The sequence below is a fragment of the Humulus lupulus genome, chromosome 7 (assembly GCF_963169125.1).
Source record: "Humulus lupulus chromosome 7, drHumLupu1.1, whole genome shotgun sequence".
NCBI classification, from domain to species: domain Eukaryota; kingdom Viridiplantae; phylum Streptophyta; class Magnoliopsida; order Rosales; family Cannabaceae; genus Humulus; species Humulus lupulus.
Genome location: NC_084799.1, coordinates 35,918,857 through 35,938,306, shown reverse-complemented (window position 1 = coordinate 35,938,306; position 19,450 = coordinate 35,918,857). Strand labels below are relative to the sequence as shown.

The 19,450-nt window shown below is 40.7% G+C and overlaps 1 protein-coding gene across 1 annotated transcript; it reads right to left on the bottom strand.

Moving 5' to 3' along the window:
- Positions 1 to 15,207: 15,207 nt before the first annotated feature.
- Positions 15,208 to 16,861, bottom strand: LOC133791154 (uncharacterized). The gene is made up of 4 exons (XM_062229072.1): positions 16,662 to 16,861; positions 16,438 to 16,543; positions 15,543 to 15,668; positions 15,208 to 15,439 (listed from the first exon to the last, which is right to left on the bottom strand). Exons 1-3 carry the CDS (start codon positions 16,771 to 16,773, stop codon positions 15,590 to 15,592), a joined length of 297 nt encoding a protein of 98 aa, XP_062085056.1. The 5' UTR covers positions 16,774 to 16,861; the 3' UTR covers positions 15,208 to 15,439; positions 15,543 to 15,589.
- Positions 16,862 to 19,450: the final 2,589 nt, after the last annotated feature.

Sequence of the window (19,450 nt, the reverse complement as noted above, 5' to 3'; positions counted from 1 at the left end):
ATACTCAACAACCATAGGCGGTCTTATGCCCATGTTGATTTTTTTTATACTTCTCTTTAAAAATATTATGTACACTGGCTGACCATCCTCAATCAAGTGACAAGCGCAGGCTCTCCCTTCTCCTCGTCAAAATTTGAGTCCCGCCCTTGGTGTTTTAAGAAATGATCCATCTGTTGTCTCATTCGCGCGAGCTTCGCAAGTACTAGATCATTGGCCAAGTGGTCAGGCTACTTGGGGACTTTGGGTCTATCGCATGTCTCCGATCATTCAAACCATTTTGAAGGTCAGGCTACTTGGGCGTGAAACGGTGACCGACATCAGGTACAGCTATGTATTTTCAAGCGTTCAAGTCGTCACGCAGATCGATTTGCTCGTACTCGTTTCCAGGGGCATTTCGTGGTTAAGCCCCTCCTCGTCAGGAATTTAAGTCTTCTCGGAGGTCAGGGTATTTGGGAGCGTATTTCTCCTCGTCGCCAAGGTCTTCGTCATGCACGTAGTCGTTATTGACGGAAATGCAGATGTTTGGATAAGACGATGGAGCTCGGCCGTTTCTGCGGGCACCTAGTCTTGGATTTCCCTGAGGCAACTGAAGGTCATGCACAAAAGGTGCCTGAGCTCCCTGTCGCATGCTAACAGTTCTTCATGCCCCCAATCGAGGTCTTTGAAGGGGCACTAGATTCTTGGGGATTTGCGCAGGTTCCCGAGGAACCAGTCAGCCCCTAGGGCTCCACTTCCTCGGGTACTCAGAACCGAAGGAGCTACCGAGGGTACCTGCTGTCCTTGGGGTGCTCCCTGTGGGTCGATGGGGAAGCCCTAGGCCATGAGTACAGTTAGGGATATAAACGGGGCAAGACGGAGTCGGGGCCCATCAGGTACCCATTTAATAAACATATTTAATAATTTTTCTAAAATTAATCAAATAAATTAAATTAATTAATACTTTTTTACAATAAAATAATTAAAAAAACAATAAATAATACCATTATGAAATATATATTTTTATATAAATTATTATATTATATATTTTTATTAAAAAAATAAATTATAATAAAATTACAATGTAAACGAGGCGGGTTCGGGACGGGGGTGATGTCTCCCACCCTCGCTCCATTAGGGGTGGATCCCCACGGGGACCCTACCCCGCGGGTTAAATTGACATCTCTAAATGCGGTCCTCATGGCGTTCATCACTGTAATGCCCCGGATTCCCTATTATGGTTAATGACTGGTTTAGTAGGCCGGGAGGGCCATAACTGTTTAATTATGCCATTTAAATGTGTTTATGCATGTTTATGAGAATTATATTATAATATAATGTTAAATGCATGTATGTGAGTCCACATTTGTTTACAGGGGTATTATGGTAATTTGGCCCGTTGAGGATATACTTGAATATTTGTGTGTATGTTAATGATATATTGTGAGACCACATTATAATGTGGATTGGTTCGAGTATTCCGACATGAGACGATCGTTAAACGTGATTATCGGTTTGGTCATAACAAGTTTGAGCTCGGGCCTCGGGGTGATATTAAAGGCTATCGCGTTACCGGGGATTTTAGGGTAACGGGTTATGAAATATTGGTGTTTGAGGATATTGAGATTAGCGGGAATTGGGAAGCGTTAATTATAATTAACGGGTTTAACGGAATGTACCAATTTTGCCCTTGGGGTGGCTTTGGAGACTTAAGATGACATGAGGGGCATTTTGGTCTTTTTAAGGAGGATATATAAAAGGTTTAGTGGCTGAAGGCTGTGGAATTAAAACAGAGAAAAACAGGGGTTAGATTCTTCTCTTCCCGTACCTTCCCATAGCTTCATCTTCTTCATTGCCTCTTTGAGAGTTTTGTGTTCTTGGTGATAATTCAAGCTAGAGGAACTCAAGGCTGGGTTGGAGCACTTGTGTTAGCCTGTGTGGGAGGTTTAAGCTAGTCTCAAGGTGAGTTTTGGCCATTAATTTCAGTTAGTACTCTGTTTTCGTTCTGGTTTTTAACTCATGGATTTTGATGTGGGGAGTGAGGATTAAAGGGAGTTTTTGGTGTTAGATGATTGGGTTTTGGTGAGGAGGTGTTATAGGTAAGGTTTGGGGGTTCAATTACATGTTTGGAGAAGGTTTTAAGATGGTTTGAGGGACTGGTTTGAGAGGAAAAACGCACAGGGAGAAAACTGGTTCGTGTGGCCGACTTAGCCATTCTGGGCTGAGCGCCGCGGCGCAGCAGGGGAGCGCCGCGGCCCTTGGCGCCTGGCAGATGGGGAGCTTCTCTGTCAGGGGGGCGCGCCGCGGCGCAGCAGAGGGGGCCGCGGCCCTTAGAGCCCATTTTGCAAAAATGAGGTTTTTAGCTTGGGGATTCAAACCATAGGCCTCGGGGTTGGACCTAGTACCCAGTTGGGTAGTATTTGATGACTCGGGGGCTGGGATTTGGTTTGGGAACCCTCAGTTATCATTTTTATTGATGAATCCTATATTTTGGTTATGACCAGGTGACCGTCGAGGAATTTAAAGGTTGATCGTTCTCAGGGGTCGTTCATATATTTATTCTCACTCGAACCAGAGGTAAGAAAACAGTGTATGAATATAGTTGCACCCTGTACAGGTATATGGCATGTATGATTTGATATTTGAGGCATGCTGGTTGATATATGTGGACATGGATTGCATATTAAGTGCTAGTGAACGCTGATTACCTGCTTGAGACACTGACTAGTCAGGGACCGACTCTAAAGTCGAGAATCATGCATTGAATGGCTCTATAGCATTAATGCCTGACCGACCCTAGGGTCGAGAAACTTACAAGCTCTTGCCTGGTCTACGACCAGATGACTATAGCCAAGGTATATGACCCCGGTGACTGTTTGTCACAAGGCTAAGGGACGTTGTCCATAGTTTCGACTCTAGAGTCGTGAGGAAGGTTATGTTGGTGACCAATCACCATGCACCTGTCCTGAACAAGCTTATGAAAGAATCACCTATCAGTTAAGCCCTGGTGACCCTATCGTCACATGGCTAGAGGGAGCGATGCTCATTACTGTGACTTTTGGCTATTGTCACCTACTTGTTGGACTGATAGTCCTGAAAGAATAACTATGATTATTGTTGATATTATATCATGCTATATTGTGTTTTCTTGCTGGGCCTCGGCTCATGGGTGCTATGTGGTGCAGGTAAAGGAAAGGAAAAGCTTGGCCAGCCTTGAGTGGAGAGCTTGGGCGATGTAATGTACATACAGGGCCGCTTGACCGCCACGGTCAAGGAGTTCTCAGAGGGACTAGGGGTTTACCCTATTTTTGCCGCTTAGGCCGGCGGAGTTTGTATATTTGGAACTGTAGCAACTCTTTTGTAACTTGAACTACTTGTAAACATTGTAAAAGGCTCATGAGCAGTTTATTTACTTAATGAAATGTACCCTTTCCTTTTTATCGGTTTTTCACCTTAACCTGTTAATGGTACCTAGATCACGTTTTTAACCAAAGGACTCGGGTAGCGAGTCAAATTTCCGGTTCACCGTTCACCGTAATTGTTATGGGGTAACCAGGGCGTTACAACTTGGTATCAGAGCAATGCCAAAGTTAGGGTTCCTGTAGACTGGCTGGGTATGTACACACATCGTCGAAGACAAGCTCGACTCACGGTTTGGTAACTATTTACATGATTACATGAATAATTGTTTAAACGTGATATATATGTATTACCTGCGTGCATGAGATATTATGCTGAGCCTATGCCCTGAAATATCATATCTTCAGCAAATGTGTACTGATTAGTGCTGAGATTGCTGGCGCCTACTTATTAGTATGGTTGTTTATGAGTTATTATGTGATACATGCTGAGTGCTGAATGCCATGAACATGTATCTGATTGTGAATATTGAATGACTGTGGAATGTGACTATTATCTGTTTGTTCTTGGACCGTAAGGCGGCAAGAGGTTTAGTTATTACTACCTGACTGGCCGTATTGATTATTGTTTCAGTAAGGTATCAGTGACAGAATGAACCCAGAACAGACAGACACTGCAGCTGGCCAGAGTGGTCAGGGTCAGAGTAATGACAACAGTCAGGGTCTAGAGAATGACCAATCTCAGGTTCCACAGCCAGCACCTGCAAACTGGCAACAGTTGTTTAATGATTTGCAGGCTATAGTGTTGAAACAAGGGGAGGAGCTTCGTCTCCTAAGACAGCAACAAGTGCCAGTGGTAGCCAGTGTTGCAGAGGCACCTTCTGTGTCGGTGCCAGTTATTGGGCCACTGCCTGGGGTTGAAAACAGATTGGAACCTCTTTATGAGCGGTTCAGGAAACAGCAACCTCCTGTGTTTGAAGGCAGTGCTGATCCCACCAAAGCTGAACAACGGATGAGCATGCTTACCACTATGCTTGACTTTATGAGGGTAGTTGGTAATGAGAGGGTGGCCTGTGCTGCCTATATGTTTCGGGAAGATGCCTGGATTTGGTGGGAAGTGGTTGGTCAGACCAAGGATGTTAATCTCCTGAGCTGGGAGGAATTTCAGACCTTGTTCAATGAAAAGTATTATAATGACGCCATTAGAGCGGCGAAGGCTGATGAATTTATGAGGCTACTTCAGGGAAACTTATCAGTGACCGAGTATGCCTTAAGGTTTGACCGTTTGGCAAAGTTTGCCAAGGAGTTGGTGCCCACTGATGGGACCAGGAGAGAGCGTTTCTTACAGGGGCTACAGCCCAGGTTAGCCCGAGATGTGCGCATCACCACTGTGGCAAGAGTGACTACTTATGCACAGGTGGTGGAGAAGGCACTTACAGCTGAAACTGCAGAGATAAAGATCTGGCGTGAGAATGCAGCCAGAAGAGATTTCAGGAGGCCAGGTCCTCCATTTATGGGTTCTGGTAGGGGTGTTGGCCCCAGTGATCAGAAGAGGAAGGTTCCTGACACCTTCCCAGTTCCAGGTCCTGACAGGAGACCTCGTGGTGTTACAATAGGTCGTTCTGGGGGCAGTGAAGCCTGGAAGTCCTATCCCGAGTGTCCTAGATGCAAGAGGCATCACTTGGGAGAGTGTAAAGCAAGGGCCTGCTTCTCTTGTGGAGCAGTGGGTCATCTGAAAAAGGATTGCCCTAAGGCAAGAAAGGAAGAACCCAGGAAGGCAGACAGCTCGGCCCCAGCGCGAGTGTTTGCATTGACTCAGGCAGAAGCTGAGGCTTCCCCCTCAGTTGTTACAGGTCAGCTTCTTAGTGTAGGAACTGTTTATAATGTATTGATTGACTCAGGTGCTACGCATTCCTTTGTTGCTAGTAGCGTTATTGATAGATTGTGCAGACCTTGTGATTTCTATGCTGTGGGGTTTGGTACTTTGTTACCCACTGGGGAGCTGGTTGTATCCAGGAGGTGGGTCAGGTCTTTGCCAGTGATAGTGGAGGGCAGAGAGTTGTCAGTGGATCTTATAGAGTTGGTTATGACCGACTTCGATATGATACTGGGCATGGACTGGTTAGCCAAGTATGGGGCAACCATTGATTGCAGAAGGAAGATGGTCACCTTTGAGCCTGAGGGTGAGGATCCTTTTGTATTTGTTGGTACTGTGCATGGACCCCGTATTCCTATGATTTCAGTATTGAGGGCTAGGGATTTATTGCAAGGGGGTTGCATTGGATTCTTAGCCAGTGTGGTTGATACCACCAAGGTTGTGCCAGTGAGACCAGAGGATACTAGACTTGTGTGTGAATTTCTGGATGTGTTTCCAGAGGATTTACCAGGGTTGCCACCACACAGAGAGATTGAGTTCGTTATAGAGCTGGCCCCAGGGACGGAGCCAGTGTCTAGATCACCATACAGAATGGCCCCGGCTGAGTTGAAAGAGCTAAAGGTACAGCTGCAAGAGCTGTTGGATTTGGGTTTTATCAGACCTAGCTTTTCACCTTGGGGAGCGCCAGTTCTGTTTGTGAAGAAGAAAGATGGTTCTCTGAGGATGTGCAAAGATTACAGAGAACTGAATAAGCTGACAATTAAGAACCGGTATCCTTTGGCAGGGATAGATGATCTGTTTGATCAATTGCAGGGTAAGACGGTATTCTCTAAGATCGACCTTCGTTCTGGTTATCATCAATTGAGGGTCAAGGAGGGAGACATACCGAAGACCGCTTTTCGCAATAGGTATGGGCATTATGAGTTTCTAGTTATGTCATTTGGATTGACTAATGCCCCTGCCGCTTTCATGGATATGATGAACAGGGTGTTCAAGGATTATTTAGACCAGTTTGTGATCGTCTTTATCGATGATATTCTGGTGTATTCTCAGACTGAGTCAGAGCATGAGCATCATCTGAGGTTGGTTCTACAGAGGTTGAGGAAACACAGATTGTTTGCAAAGTTCAAGAAATGTGAATTCTGGTTGTCTCAGGTGCCTTCCTTGGGCACATTGTCAGTAAGGAGGGGATTAAAGTGGATCCATCAAAGATTGAAGCGGTCAGAGATTGGCCAAGGCCAAAGAATGCTTCTGAGGTTAGAAGTTTCCTTGGATTGGCAAGGTATTACAGACGTTTTGTGGAGGGGTTCTCAAAGATTACTACTTCGTTGACTGAGCTGACACGCAAAGGTCAGAAGTTTGTGTGGTCAGACAAGTGTGAGAACAGCTTCCAAGAGTTGAAACAGAGGTTGATTACAGCTCCAGTTCTGAGTCTTCCTACAGACCAGGAGAAGTTTGTGATATACTGTGATGCTTCTCATCAGGGCTTGGGCTGTGTTTTGATGCAATCAGAGAGAGTTATAGCTTATGCTTCTCGTCAGCTGAAGGAGTATGAGAAAAGGTATCCTACCCATGACTTAGAGTTGGTAGCGGTGGTTTTCGCTTTAAAGATATGGAGGCACTATCTCTATGGAGAGAAGTGTGAGATTTATACAGACCACAAGAGCCTGAAGTACTTCTTCACTCAGAAGGACTTAAACATGAGGCAAAGGCGTTGGCTGGAATTAGTGAAAGATTATGATTGTGAAATTTTGTATCACCCAGGGAAAGCCAACGTGGTAGCTGATGCTTTAAGCAGGAAGGGTCCGGGACAGATTCATGGTATTAGACTGATAGCCAGAGAGTTAGCTGATGATATGACCAGAGTTGGTATAGAGTTGCTGGTGGGCCAGTTGGCCAATGTTACGCTACAGTCTACGCTGTTAGAGAGGATTAAAGAGGGTCAGTTGGGTGATTCACAGCTGATCAAGATTAGAGAGGATGTCTTGGCTGGAGCATCCAGGGACTATACAGTGTCTGATTTGGGGTTATTGAGATACAAGGGACGGATATGTGTTCCGTTAGACACTGCGTTGAGGCGGGAGATTCTGGATGAATCTCATACTACACCTTACTCTTTGCATCCGGGCACCACGAAGATGTACCAGGATGTAAGATCGTTGTACTGGTGGCCAGGGATGAAGATGGATGTAGTAGAGTATGTAGCTAAGTGCTTGACATGTCAGTAGGTCAAGGCTGAGCATCAGAGGCCGGCAGGGTTACTGCAGCCTCTGGATATCCCAGAGTGGAAGTGGGAAGACATCACAATGGACTTTGTGGTGGGCTTGCCCAGGACAGTTGGTCAGCACGATTCCATTTGGGTGATAGTGGATCGCTACACCAAGTCAGCTCACTTTCTACCAGTGAGGACTACTTATACTGTTGACCAGTATGCAGATCTCTATGTGAGAGAGATCGTGCGTCTCCATGTTGCTCCTAGGTCGATCGTGTCAGATCGGGACCCTACATTCACTTCCAAATTTTGTAAGAGTTTACAGACAGCCATGGGTACACGACTGAAGTTCAGTACAGCTTATCATCCTCAGACAGATGGGCAATCTGAGAGGACGATCCAGATATTAGAAGACATGCTGAGGGCATGTGTGCTGGACTTTGGTGGTTCGTGGAGTAAGTATCTGCCTTTGATAGAGTTCTCCTATAATAACAGTTACCAGTCTACCATTGGTGTTGCACCTTATGAGATGTTGTATGGTAGGAAGTGTAGATCTCCCATTCATTGGGATGAGACAGGTGAAAGGAGATACTTAGGTCCTGAGGCGGTTCAGAGGACCAGTGAGGCTATTGATAAGATTAGAGCTCGGATGCTTACTTCTCAGAGTAGACAGAAGAGCTGTGCAGATCCCAAACGCAGGAACGTGGAGTTCCAGGTAGGAGACTATGTCTTCCTTAGAGTCTCGCCATGGAAAGGGGTGAGAAGGTTTGGGAAGAAAGGCAAGCTGAGTCCCAGGTTTGTAGGCCCATTTGAGATCCTGGAAAGGATTGGTCAAGTGGCTTACAGGCTAGCCTTGCCTCTGGCATTGTCAGCCGTGCATAATGTATTTCATGTTTCCGCTCTTCGGAGGTATGTATCTGATGAGAGTCATGTTTTGAGTTATGAGGATCTGGAGCTTGAGCCAGATCTCTCCTTTGAAGAGCAGCCTGTTCAGATACTTGATCAGAAGGATAAAGTCCTCAGGAATAAGACGATACCTTTGGTTAAGGTGTTGTGGAGGAACAGCAAGGTCGAGGAGGCGACTTGGGAGCTGGAGTCTGATATGCGGAGTCAGTTTCCCGAGCTGTTCAGGTAAATTTCGAGGACGAAATTTCTATAAGGAGGGGATAGTTGTAATGCCCCGGATTCCCTATTATGGTTAATGGCTGGTTTAGTAGGCCGGGAGGGCCATAACTGTTTAATTATGCCATTTAAATGTGTTTATGCATGTTTATGAGAATTATATTATAATATAATGTTAAATGCATGCATGTGAGTCCACATTTGTTTACAGGGGTATTATGGTAATTTGGCCCGTTGAGGGTATACTTGAATATTTGTGTGTATGTTAATGATATATTGTGAGACCACATTATAATGTGGATTGGTTCGAGTATTCCTACATGAGACGATCGTTAAACGTGATTATCGGTTTGGTCATAACAAGTTTGAGCTCGGGCCTCGGGGTGATATTAAAGGCTATCGCGTTACCGGGGATTTTAGGGTAACGGGTTATGAAATATTGGTGTTTGAGGATATTGAGATTAGCGGGAATTGGGAAGCGTTAATTATAATTAACGGGTTTAGCGGAATGTACCAATTTTGCCCTTGGGGTGGCTTTGGAGACTTAAGATGACATGAGGGGCATTTTGGTCTTTTTAAGGAGGATATATATAAGGTTTAGTGGCTGAAGGCTGTGGAATTAAAACAGAGAAAAACAGGGGTTAGATTCTTCTCTTCCCGTACCTTCCCATAGCTTCATCTTCTTCATTGCCTCTTTGAGAGTTTTGTGTTCTTGGTGATAATTCAAGCTAGAGGAACTCAAGGCTGGGTTGGAGCACTTGTGTTAGCCTGTGTGGGAGGTTTAAGCTAGTCTCAAGGTGAGTTTTGGCCATTAATTTCAGTTAGTACTCTGTTTTCGTTCTGGTTTTTAACTCATGGATTTTGATGTGGGGAGTGAGGATTAAAGGGAGTTTTTGGTGTTAGATGATTGGGTTTTGGTGAGGAGGTGTTATAGGTAAGGTTTGGGGGTTCAATTACATATTTGGAGAAGGTTTTAAGATGGTTTGAGGGACTGGTTTGAGAGGAAAAACGCACAGGGAGAAAACTGGTTCGTGTGGCCGACTTAGCCATTCTGGGCCGAGCGCCGCGGCGCAGCAGGGGAGCGCCGCGGCCCTTGGCGCCTGGCAGATGGGGAGCTTCTCTGTCAGGGGGGTGCGCCGCGGCGCAGCAGAGGGGGCCGCGGCCCTTAGAGCCCATTTTGCTAAAATGAGGTTTTTAGCTTGGGGATTCAAACCATAGGCCTCGAGGTTGGACCTAGTACCCGGTTGGGTAGTATTTGATGACTCAGGGGCTGGGATTTGGTTTGGGAACCCTCAGTTATCATTTTTATTGATGAATCCTATATTTTGGTTATGACCAGGTGACCGTCGAGGAATTTAAAGGTTGATCGTTCTCAGGGGTCGTTCATATATTTATTCTCACTCGAACCAGAGGTAAGAAAACAATGTATGAATATAGTTGCACCCTGTACAGGTATATGGCATGTATGATTTGATATTTGAGGCATGCTGGTTGATATATGTGGACATGGATTGCATATTAAGTGCTAGTGAACGCTGATTACCTGCTTGAGACACTGACTAGTCAGGGACCGACTCTAAAGTCGAGAATCATGCATTGAATGGCTCTATAGCATTAATGCTTGACCGACCCTAGGGTCGAGAAACTTACAAGCGCTTGCCTTGTCTACGACCAGATGACTATAGCCAAGGTATATGACCCCGGTGACTGTTTGTCACAAGGCTAAGGGACGTTGTCCATAGTTTCGACTCTAGAGTCGTGAGGAAGGTTATGTTGGTGACCAATCACCATGCACCTGTCCTGAACAAGCTTATGAAAGAATCACCTATCAGTTAAGCCCTGGTGACCCTATCGTCACATGGCTAGAGGGAGCGATGCTCATTACTGTGACTTTTGGCTATTGTCACCTACTTGTTGGACTGATAGTCCTGAAAGAATAACTATGATTATTGTTGATATTATATCATGCTATATTGTGTTTTCTTGCTGGGCCTCGGCTCATGGGTGCTATGTGGTGTAGGTAAAGGAAAGGAAAAGCTTGGCCAGCCTTGAGTGGAGAGCTTGGGCGATGTAATGTACATACAGGGCCGCTTGACCGCCACGGTCAAGGAGTTCTCAGAGGGACTAGGGGTTTACCCTATTTTTGCCGCTTAGGCCGGCGGAGTTTGTATATTTGGAACTGTAGTAACTCTTTTGTAACTTGAACTACTTGTAAACATTTTAATAGGCTCATGAGCAGTTTATTTACTTAATGAAATGTACCATTTCCTTTTTATCGGTTTTTCACCTTAACCTGTTAATGGTACCTAGATCACGTTTTTAACCAAAGGACTCGGGTAGCGAGTCAAATTTCCGGTTCACCGTTCACCGTAACTGTTCTGGGGTAACCAGGGCGTTACAATCACCTCCATTAAAGTAGCTGAAATTCCGTTTTTAGTAATTACCAGATTAATTAAACAATGAATTAATTAAAATGCGGAATGGTAATTAGATGTTTACACAGAAAACGGTTCTGTCGAGCCAGAATCCAAACTTGTCACGACAGAACTGAATACAAAAATTAGACAGTGCAAAAATTAAAGAACACAGCGAATTTTTACAAGGTTCAGAAACCCTTTCGGATATCCTACTTCTTGGGGCCATGCCCAGAGAATAAACCAATTAGTAAAGAAACAAAATGTACAAAAGCATTGACTTAAACAATGTAAGACTCCCTCTTAAACTATTGCCGCAATCTTGTTGTACTATTCTCTACGAATCTGGTTTGATGAAACGCTGATTCTCTTGAACTCCCTTCAAAGAATAGCGAGTGCACACTTCCTCCCGAAGTAAGACTTAGATAGAATCCTCTCCCGAAGATCCTTATGAACACGTTCACAATAGACACTATCTGTTTACAATGGACTAGATAGATATCCACAAGTACACTCAGCACTCTCACAAAGATTAAGGAGAACAAACTTAATCTCTACAAATAAAGACACTCTTCAAAATAATGTTTACAAATATTGAAAATGGAAGAGGTGAAAAATCCAAAGGCCTTGGCAAGGTATTTATAGGCAGGGAAATCGTCCAAGGCCATGATTTTCTGGTATCTTTGAAATCAATTTGCGAATTCCTTTGATTTAGGAAATCAGCCAGCCAGATGCATTTTGTGTCGACAGAAAAGGAAACTGATGAGTCAGCAACGTAATCAGTTTTATCTGGCAGAACGAACATGGTCATTTCTTTTGACCATGTTCATTTTCGACACCTTCATTATTTCCAGAATAGACATAATCCCATATAATCCCTTAAAATAATCTCATGATATTTGCACAATATATTTTTACCAAAAATTGATTATTTGAGATAAATAAGGCAACAAATATATTCACACTTAGAGATCTTTTCACATTACAAAATCAGCTGAAAATATTGCAATGAAACCGAATATCAATAAGGAGATTTGATACTGATTTTTCTTTAAACAATTAAAATATTTTGTCTAAATTAAAGTTTAGCCAAAAAAATATTTTACAGTAGCCATGTTGGTCCTTTGAGCCTCCAACTCAGCTTGTTGGGCTGCTACTTGGTTTCAGAGGGCGATTACCTATGTGTTTTCGGACTGTTGGAGCGAGTTGTGCTAGAGATGTCATCCTCGGGGAGGTAATCCTCATCGGCATCAAAGCCGTCTTCTAGCTCATATCCATCATACCCGTCATCTGGGTAGTACTCCTCGCCTTCGGATATTAAATTCCCTCTGCGACTAGGGAATCTCTGACAGGTTAGAGATCTTTGCGCCTCTCTTCACACAAGGGAGGATTAGTTTGTACTCGAGATCGGTTCCTAGTTTTCTCCATGGTCAAGGTTTCCTTAGCTTTCCATAGTTCTCAATGAAAACACCAAAATGTTAACCCAAATTTCCGTCAACTACAAAATAAGAAGAGAGACTGCAGAAAGTAATGAAGAAATCGTAAGGATTTTAACATGGTTTGGTCGTTAATGAGGCCTAGTCCACAAGTCACTTGTATTATGTAAGGCTTGCTAGAATCACAAGCCTTTCTTAGCGTTTACAACATAGGCAAAGAATAATCTTGCTCCAAGGTAAAAAATGGGAGTCCAAAATTAGGGTTTCAAATCCTTTACAAATGACCACTCCATGCCCTATTCATAGGCCGCCTGAAGGGATTAAGATTGGGTAATTAAGTAAGAAATGCATACATTAATATGCCAATTAAGTGGGGGGTTACACATAAGACACCCAACACTTGTCAACAAGAGGTGAGGTTGGTTGGGCGGTGATGGCCTCTAGAATATTCCTTTCTGAAAAAGGTATGATCCTCATATCCTAACAGAAAAGTGAAGGGGACCAATGAGAGGGCTAAGCCATCGTTCAACGTTTCGTGTACAGGGCGATGGTCTGCCGAAATGTTAGAGGTAAGTGGGCGCGCGGTAGGAATGGGTGTATTCCTTATGGTCCACTGCCTTTCAAAAAATCCGCTAGTTTGTCTCTTAAGAATGTTCCTCAAGCCTTCCGAGGAGTCAGCACATGTACTCGCTCCCGAATATATCTTCAGAAGGAGCCTTCCCAAAAAGTCATCACTAACGAGCTCTCAGGAAGTGGTTTCCCCTTTCGTCCTCCCTTCTCGAGGTATAAATACTCGAGTGGTTGTCGATTACTTATTTGGGATAGCCAACGTGGCATCAGCCTCCGACAACCTCTCGTCACATGGATAATTTCTGGCCATGTGTCAAGGATGGCTGACATGGCATTAGCCTCAGAGAAATACTCGAAACATAATGTTTTATACTTAAATGACTCCAGTCATTTTTAATAAGTAAAGAGTCTATTTACTAAAAAAAAACTATCAAAAAGGGGTTAATTGAGTGGCTTCTACAGTGGTATGATGGTTGTAGACTTCCTCTCACTCTTGTTCAATTGAGTGGCTTGGTCCGTGCGTGGAGGTCCCGACATTTTTTATGTTTTGTTTGTTTGTTTTAGTCTGATAAACTATCACCTTTGTCCTGTGAGGACTCTTCTCAATTTTGGTTATAATTTAACTCATTTCACATCGTTCAAGGTCGTAGACCTATTAGTGGTCTCACCGATTCGGTAATAGAGTACTCTCACTTAATTAAATTAAGTAAAAATCTTTAAAGACGATCCACTTTTTTGTGTATCTAAAGTAGACTTTCATTGTAAATAGATTGGTAACCTATTATTTGGGTCATCTCCTATATAAGATCTATGGCTACTCTTTGAGTATAGGAAATTTCACATTCTATGCATCATAGAGGTACTAATTAAAAAATATACTAGGTATAATAAAGATTTCAAAATAATGTCACTCTGCCCAAAATACCCTTATCATTTTCCCATCTTCTCTCTTCCCTCTTCTCTCTCTCCGTTCATTATCTCTCACCTTACAACACCACCACCCACGGCAATGACGTCACCACCAACACTAGAAAAACCTCCATAACTTCAGCCATCTTGTAGAGATAAACACAATATACCAAAAAAAACATACATTTTGATGATTTTTTGAGTAGAAATTTATGGGTAATTAATTGTTTCTCATATATAATGGTGTTTCTTTCACTTAAGACACTAAATACTGCATTTCGAACAAATCTATGCATGATTTTTGGGTTTTTTTGTGATTTTTTTCAGATCTGAAACTCTGAAATCTGCAGAAAATCGACCTTGCTCGATGATGCTCGATGCCAGCTCGATGGGGCCTTCAAAATCATGATTTTTCATAAAAAAAAAACGATTTTGCTCGATGGTGGTTTGATGGTGTTCGATGCAATTCTTGCAAGAGACATAATTTTTCACTCGGGTGTCCGTTTGGGTGATTTTTTTTTATTTTGGGTATTTTTTTTCAAGATTTACATGTTTGTCATGCTAATATGTACATTTGTGAAGTGTAACACTTGAAAAAAATACAAAAACACAAACATACCTCATGTTTAAGACATCTTTTGGTATGTTTTCAAGTTTTAAACTTCTCAAATGTGCATATGATCATGTCAAACATGTAGAACTTGAAAAAATACCTAAAATAAAAAAAAACACCCCAAACGAATACCGAGTGAAAAATTATGTCTCTTACAAAAATTGCATCGAGCACCATCGAGCAAAGTCATTTTTCTATGAAAAATCATGATTTTGAAAGTCCAATCGAGCACCATCGAACCACCATCCAACAATGTCGATTTTCTGCAGATTTCAGAGTTTCAGATTTGAAAAAAATCGCAAAAAAAACTCAAAAATTATGCCTAAATCTGTTTGAAATACAATATTTAGTGTGGTGGTGGTGTTGGTGGTGCTGTGAGGTGAGAGAGAATAAACTAAGAGAGAGAGGGGGAAGAGATAAGAGAGAAATGAGAAGTGAGGGAGAAAATAGTAAATGTATTTTAAGTAAAGTGCCAAAAAGTATCATTATTTTGAAATTTTTAATATATCTAGCATGTTTTTTTAAATAGTAGCCTTTATCAATCATAAAAACTGAAATTTCCCTTGAGTATTGCCTAACACTATAGTCCATTTTATCTAATGAACGAAAATTCATTTCCCTTCAAAAATAAAAAATAAAAATATACCAAGAGTTACAGTTTGGTAGTCCAAATATCTTGTAACTTAATCATATGCACAATTACATTAGTAAAGTTCTGCATCCAAAACAAAACATTCGTGCAATATATTTGATTAAGCAACAATTATACATGGTCTTAATAATTGCAAAGAACATAACCACGTCAGTCTGCAGTCATACACTGTTCCAAGAGTACCAATCAAATGTATCCTTGTACGCTATACTAAAATTGCAATCTAGGAGTAAATTCCAGTACTTATTAACAATATACAATTCCTACGAACTCCAGCCACATTCTTGTCCTCGAATAAACCTGGTAGTGGTAGATAAATTACGGTTAAAAATCATAATAAAAGCGAGCTAAGAATTAGTTGACACACACTACAAATATGCAAGGATTATTGAAGTTGACTTACAATGACAGAAAGGACGGTGTTCCAAGAAGCAAGAAAGAGATAATATACTAAGTGTGGAGATAATTAGCTGCCATCATCAACTCTAGAGTCAATTCAGGTTCAATGTGGAACTCGGTCTCTTTCCCACTGACAGATTGGAGGAAAGAAGATCAGATAACGAAATAAGCAAATAAAGCCCTCAACTGTTATTTTACTAATATTTGATGATGGCTTTAGTTTATTATCCTAAAGTTTCTATAAGACCAGGGAAGTGGCCTCCCTAGAAATTGATGTATAAGTAACTTGATGTTAAGAATTACAGGATTGTAAACAAAGAAAAAACCACATAAAAGTCGGTTCCTATCAGCAATAGCCTTTGGAACATAAGAAACCAAGCACTGAAATGCTTTCCTGTCTGTATCGAGGATTAAAAAATAAGTGTTTTCCAGTCCGCAATTTTCAATGAATATCGTATCTCCTATGTTCTACTTAGCCAATTGTGGAGGCACAACAATTTGAATATATCTTCTTTGTCTAACCATTCCTAAACAACTAATCACTATCATACTTCATATCTCAGCATAAAACCTTTGCAACATTTGCAAGAGACATATTTCAAACAACACACACATACTTAAGAATGAGGTTGTTGAGCTCCAAGCAAAGTTCTATAAGGTAAAAGTACCCAGTATAAAAAATCAGAATTTTAACACAGAAATGCATATGAAATTTAACATAAACAATAACCTATATAGGCGATTATAGAAAATAAGTATATGAGCCCCATTATACAAACTCTGCTCGACCTTGATGATTCATACTAAAGAACCAAATAAAAGTATATATCTTCAGAAATAATGTTATCAAAATTAGCAATAATTAAGAAAAACAATCGATGATGATATAAAATAAAAACCTGGCAAATTGAAGATTCCAATAGAAATACTTGCAGATCTTCTCAAGAATAGTGGTGCTGATCTCAGGGAATGTTACCTCCCCATGTTGCGTTTCGGCAAAACTTCCTAGCAAATCAAAGCCAAGTCAGACTGAAACCAAACCCTAACCCCCAAATTCGTCTTCTGCTCAGATAATTCTGGAAAATAATTAATTACCAAAATAAAAAAGTAAAGGCAATATTACCAGGAGAGGTGAGCATATTTCGAATGGTCTGAGAAACCATGGCGGCTTCTTTGTGGATGATGAATTCGAAACCCTCGGCGCTGATCAGCTTCACTGTGTCTTCCTTTCTCATCGTCGAACCAAAATCCAGAACGTCCTCTTCCTCTGTCAAGAACAAGAATAAATCTGCCTTAATTTTTCCCTTATTTATTTTTTATTTTACTTTTTTTTTTTTTTTGCTATTTATAGCTATATTTACTTCTTACTCGCGCGTGTTCACGCTCCAACAATTTACTTCACTTTCACTTCAACCGTCTTTTCTCACTGACCAAATATAGTAGTTTATAACTTAATATAACTATATAGTTTCACTGTATAGGGGACATTTCATACGCGCAGCAACAATTGTAATCTACACTCTACAATCACGTATCCCGTTGTTTTTTTTTTTTTTAAATTATGAATAATAGGTATTCTTCATTGGGAATGCTGTTTTGTGGTTTTTCAAACAGTTTGTTTAATATCTTTTTGGTTCCCACCGTCTGATAACTGCACCCACCGCCACGATCAACCTTACTCTCCTCCATTTCCACCACCATAATCCCGTTTCTCATCTCTCTCAATCTCTCATTTTGTGCTTGCTCCTTGTACCATTTCCACCATAAGTCTTCCACTCATGGTTGAAACCAAGCACAACTTTTAATGGTTGAAACCAAGCACAACTTTTCTTCCAAACCAGCTATTTCTTCTTCTCTGTCATTTCCAATTTTTTACAACATCCTACGGTTCTCCCATTAATTGAGTCGCAACTTCTTCTTCCATGTCAGTGTGACCAAACTCTTTTCTTCGTCCTTGATGTTGGCGTCGTCAAAGATCATCACCTTCTGATTATTAGCACCAACGATCTCCCCTTCCATTGTACGTGTAATACTCTAGTGTTGGTAATGATGTAGACATGGTTGATTCGAATTTATGCCTTTTTTGAGAGGGCTATGGAGGCTCTTTTGGTGTTCGTTATAATGTCTAGGCAAGAAGAATAGAGAAAAAATATATATCATGGTAATCAGATAAGCATTTCTGACTAATTGTTTTCTTCATATTGATATTAATTTCAAAATGTGAATTGTTCTGATTCAGTTTTTCTTTTGTTTGTCATATATCATATATCATTGTATGATGGGTTAATTTTTTACCATATATATATATACTGTTTGATTTATTAACGGCATTTTGTATAAATTAAGTTGTAGTTGTGGTATTTCATAGAATTAGTTTCAGAAGTATATATATAAATGGGAAATTTGCAGCATAAATACCCATTTTGTTCATTTTGTTGCTAATAAGTACCCAATTTTTAAAAATTGCGGCATAAATACCCATTTTGTTCATTTTGTTGCTAATAAGTACCCAATTTTTAAAAATTGCGGCATAAATACCAATTTCGTTCATTTTGTTGCTAATAAGTACCCAATTTTTAAAAATTGCTGCATTAATACTCAAAATTCCACTTTTTAGACTCTGTCGTTGGTACCCACTTAACAGAGTTACTATTAAGGACACGTGTACGTCTTGATAATTCTTCTTTTTTTTCACCTAATTAATTAAGAAAATACAATAAGTACCATCAATAATGTGTCTAGCTTTATTTTTAGCCCGATAAAAAGTTCAAGAGGAAACTTTAGAGTACTTACTATCAGATGTCATCTGTCTGTAAGACTTTAGAGTACTAATTTTTATTTTAATTAGTTTTATGTATTTTCTTAATTAATTAGCTGAAAAAAAGAAGAATTATCAGGACAGTACACGTGTCGTTAATAGTAACTCTGTTAAGTGGGTACCAACGGCAGAGTCTAAAAAGTAGAATTTTGAGTATTAATGCAGCAATTTTTAAAAATTAGGTACTTATTAGCAACAAAATAGGTATTTATGCCGTAATTTTTAAAAATTGGGTACTTATTAGCAACAAAATGAACAAAATGGATATTTATGCCGCAATTTTTAAAAATTGGGTACTTATTAGCAACAAAATGAACAAAATATGTATTTATGCCGCAAATTTCCCTATATAAATATAAGATATTTTTTTAGGTGAGAGCAGGTGCATTTTTTTTAGAAGTTGTGGTATTTTCTTCTTTCTCTAGTCTAAGGGAGACCTTCTCATATTTGAAAATCTCTGTTTTCCTTTCAGTGTAATCTATCAAATGTGTGCAGGTCGTATCTCACTTTGGCTTACCAGGACTCAACTATTCCAACCCTTCACTGGGTTATTCGGTTTAATTATCGTATCTCAACAAGGGCAATGTTCACGCTCTCTATAGTTGGTCAAAATCTCGAATTTCTTGAGGCAAAAAATTCGCAAGTATTGAGTGCAATGTTGGATCATGTTGGGCTTTGAATGCAGAGGTCCTTATTGATTTTTATGCTTTATATTAAATTAAATCCTAACAATTTACATTAGGTTTTATCGAGTTTTCTCCTCATCATCATTTGGGGCTACTGTTTGAATCCAACTTAGAAAAAAAATTATGTTCAATCGCAGAATCTTCAACCTGTGCTAGATCATTGTGCTTTTGTTGTCAACCCTCCATGTTGGGCTTTGAATGCAGGTAAAGTGAAGCTGGTGTGTAATTTATATGTTTATATATTAGTGGGTTTTCGATTTATTGATGATATGATTCTAATTTTTTCTTTATATTTGTCAACTTGAAGTTGGTGATTGAAGTGTTTTAAAAAAAAAGCTTCAATTCTTGGAACCCCACTCAAATTATAAATTGTAATTAATTTTTTGTGGGTTTTGGTTTTTATTAATA

Bases quoted from the DNA above. Each gene is read 5' to 3' on its own strand.
- LOC133791154 (XM_062229072.1), bottom strand. From the start codon at position 16,773: ATGAGAAAGGAAGACACAGTGAAGCTGATCAGCGCCGAGGGTTTCGAA. The intron at 16,544-16,661 runs GTAATATTGCCT...TTGATTTGCTAG, and splicing joins AAATATGCTCACCTCTCCTG to GAAGTTTTGCCGAAACGCAA. The intron at 15,669-16,437 runs GTTTTTATTTTA...CCAATCTGTCAG, and splicing joins TGGAATCTTCAATTTGCCAG to TGGGAAAGAGACCGAGTTCC.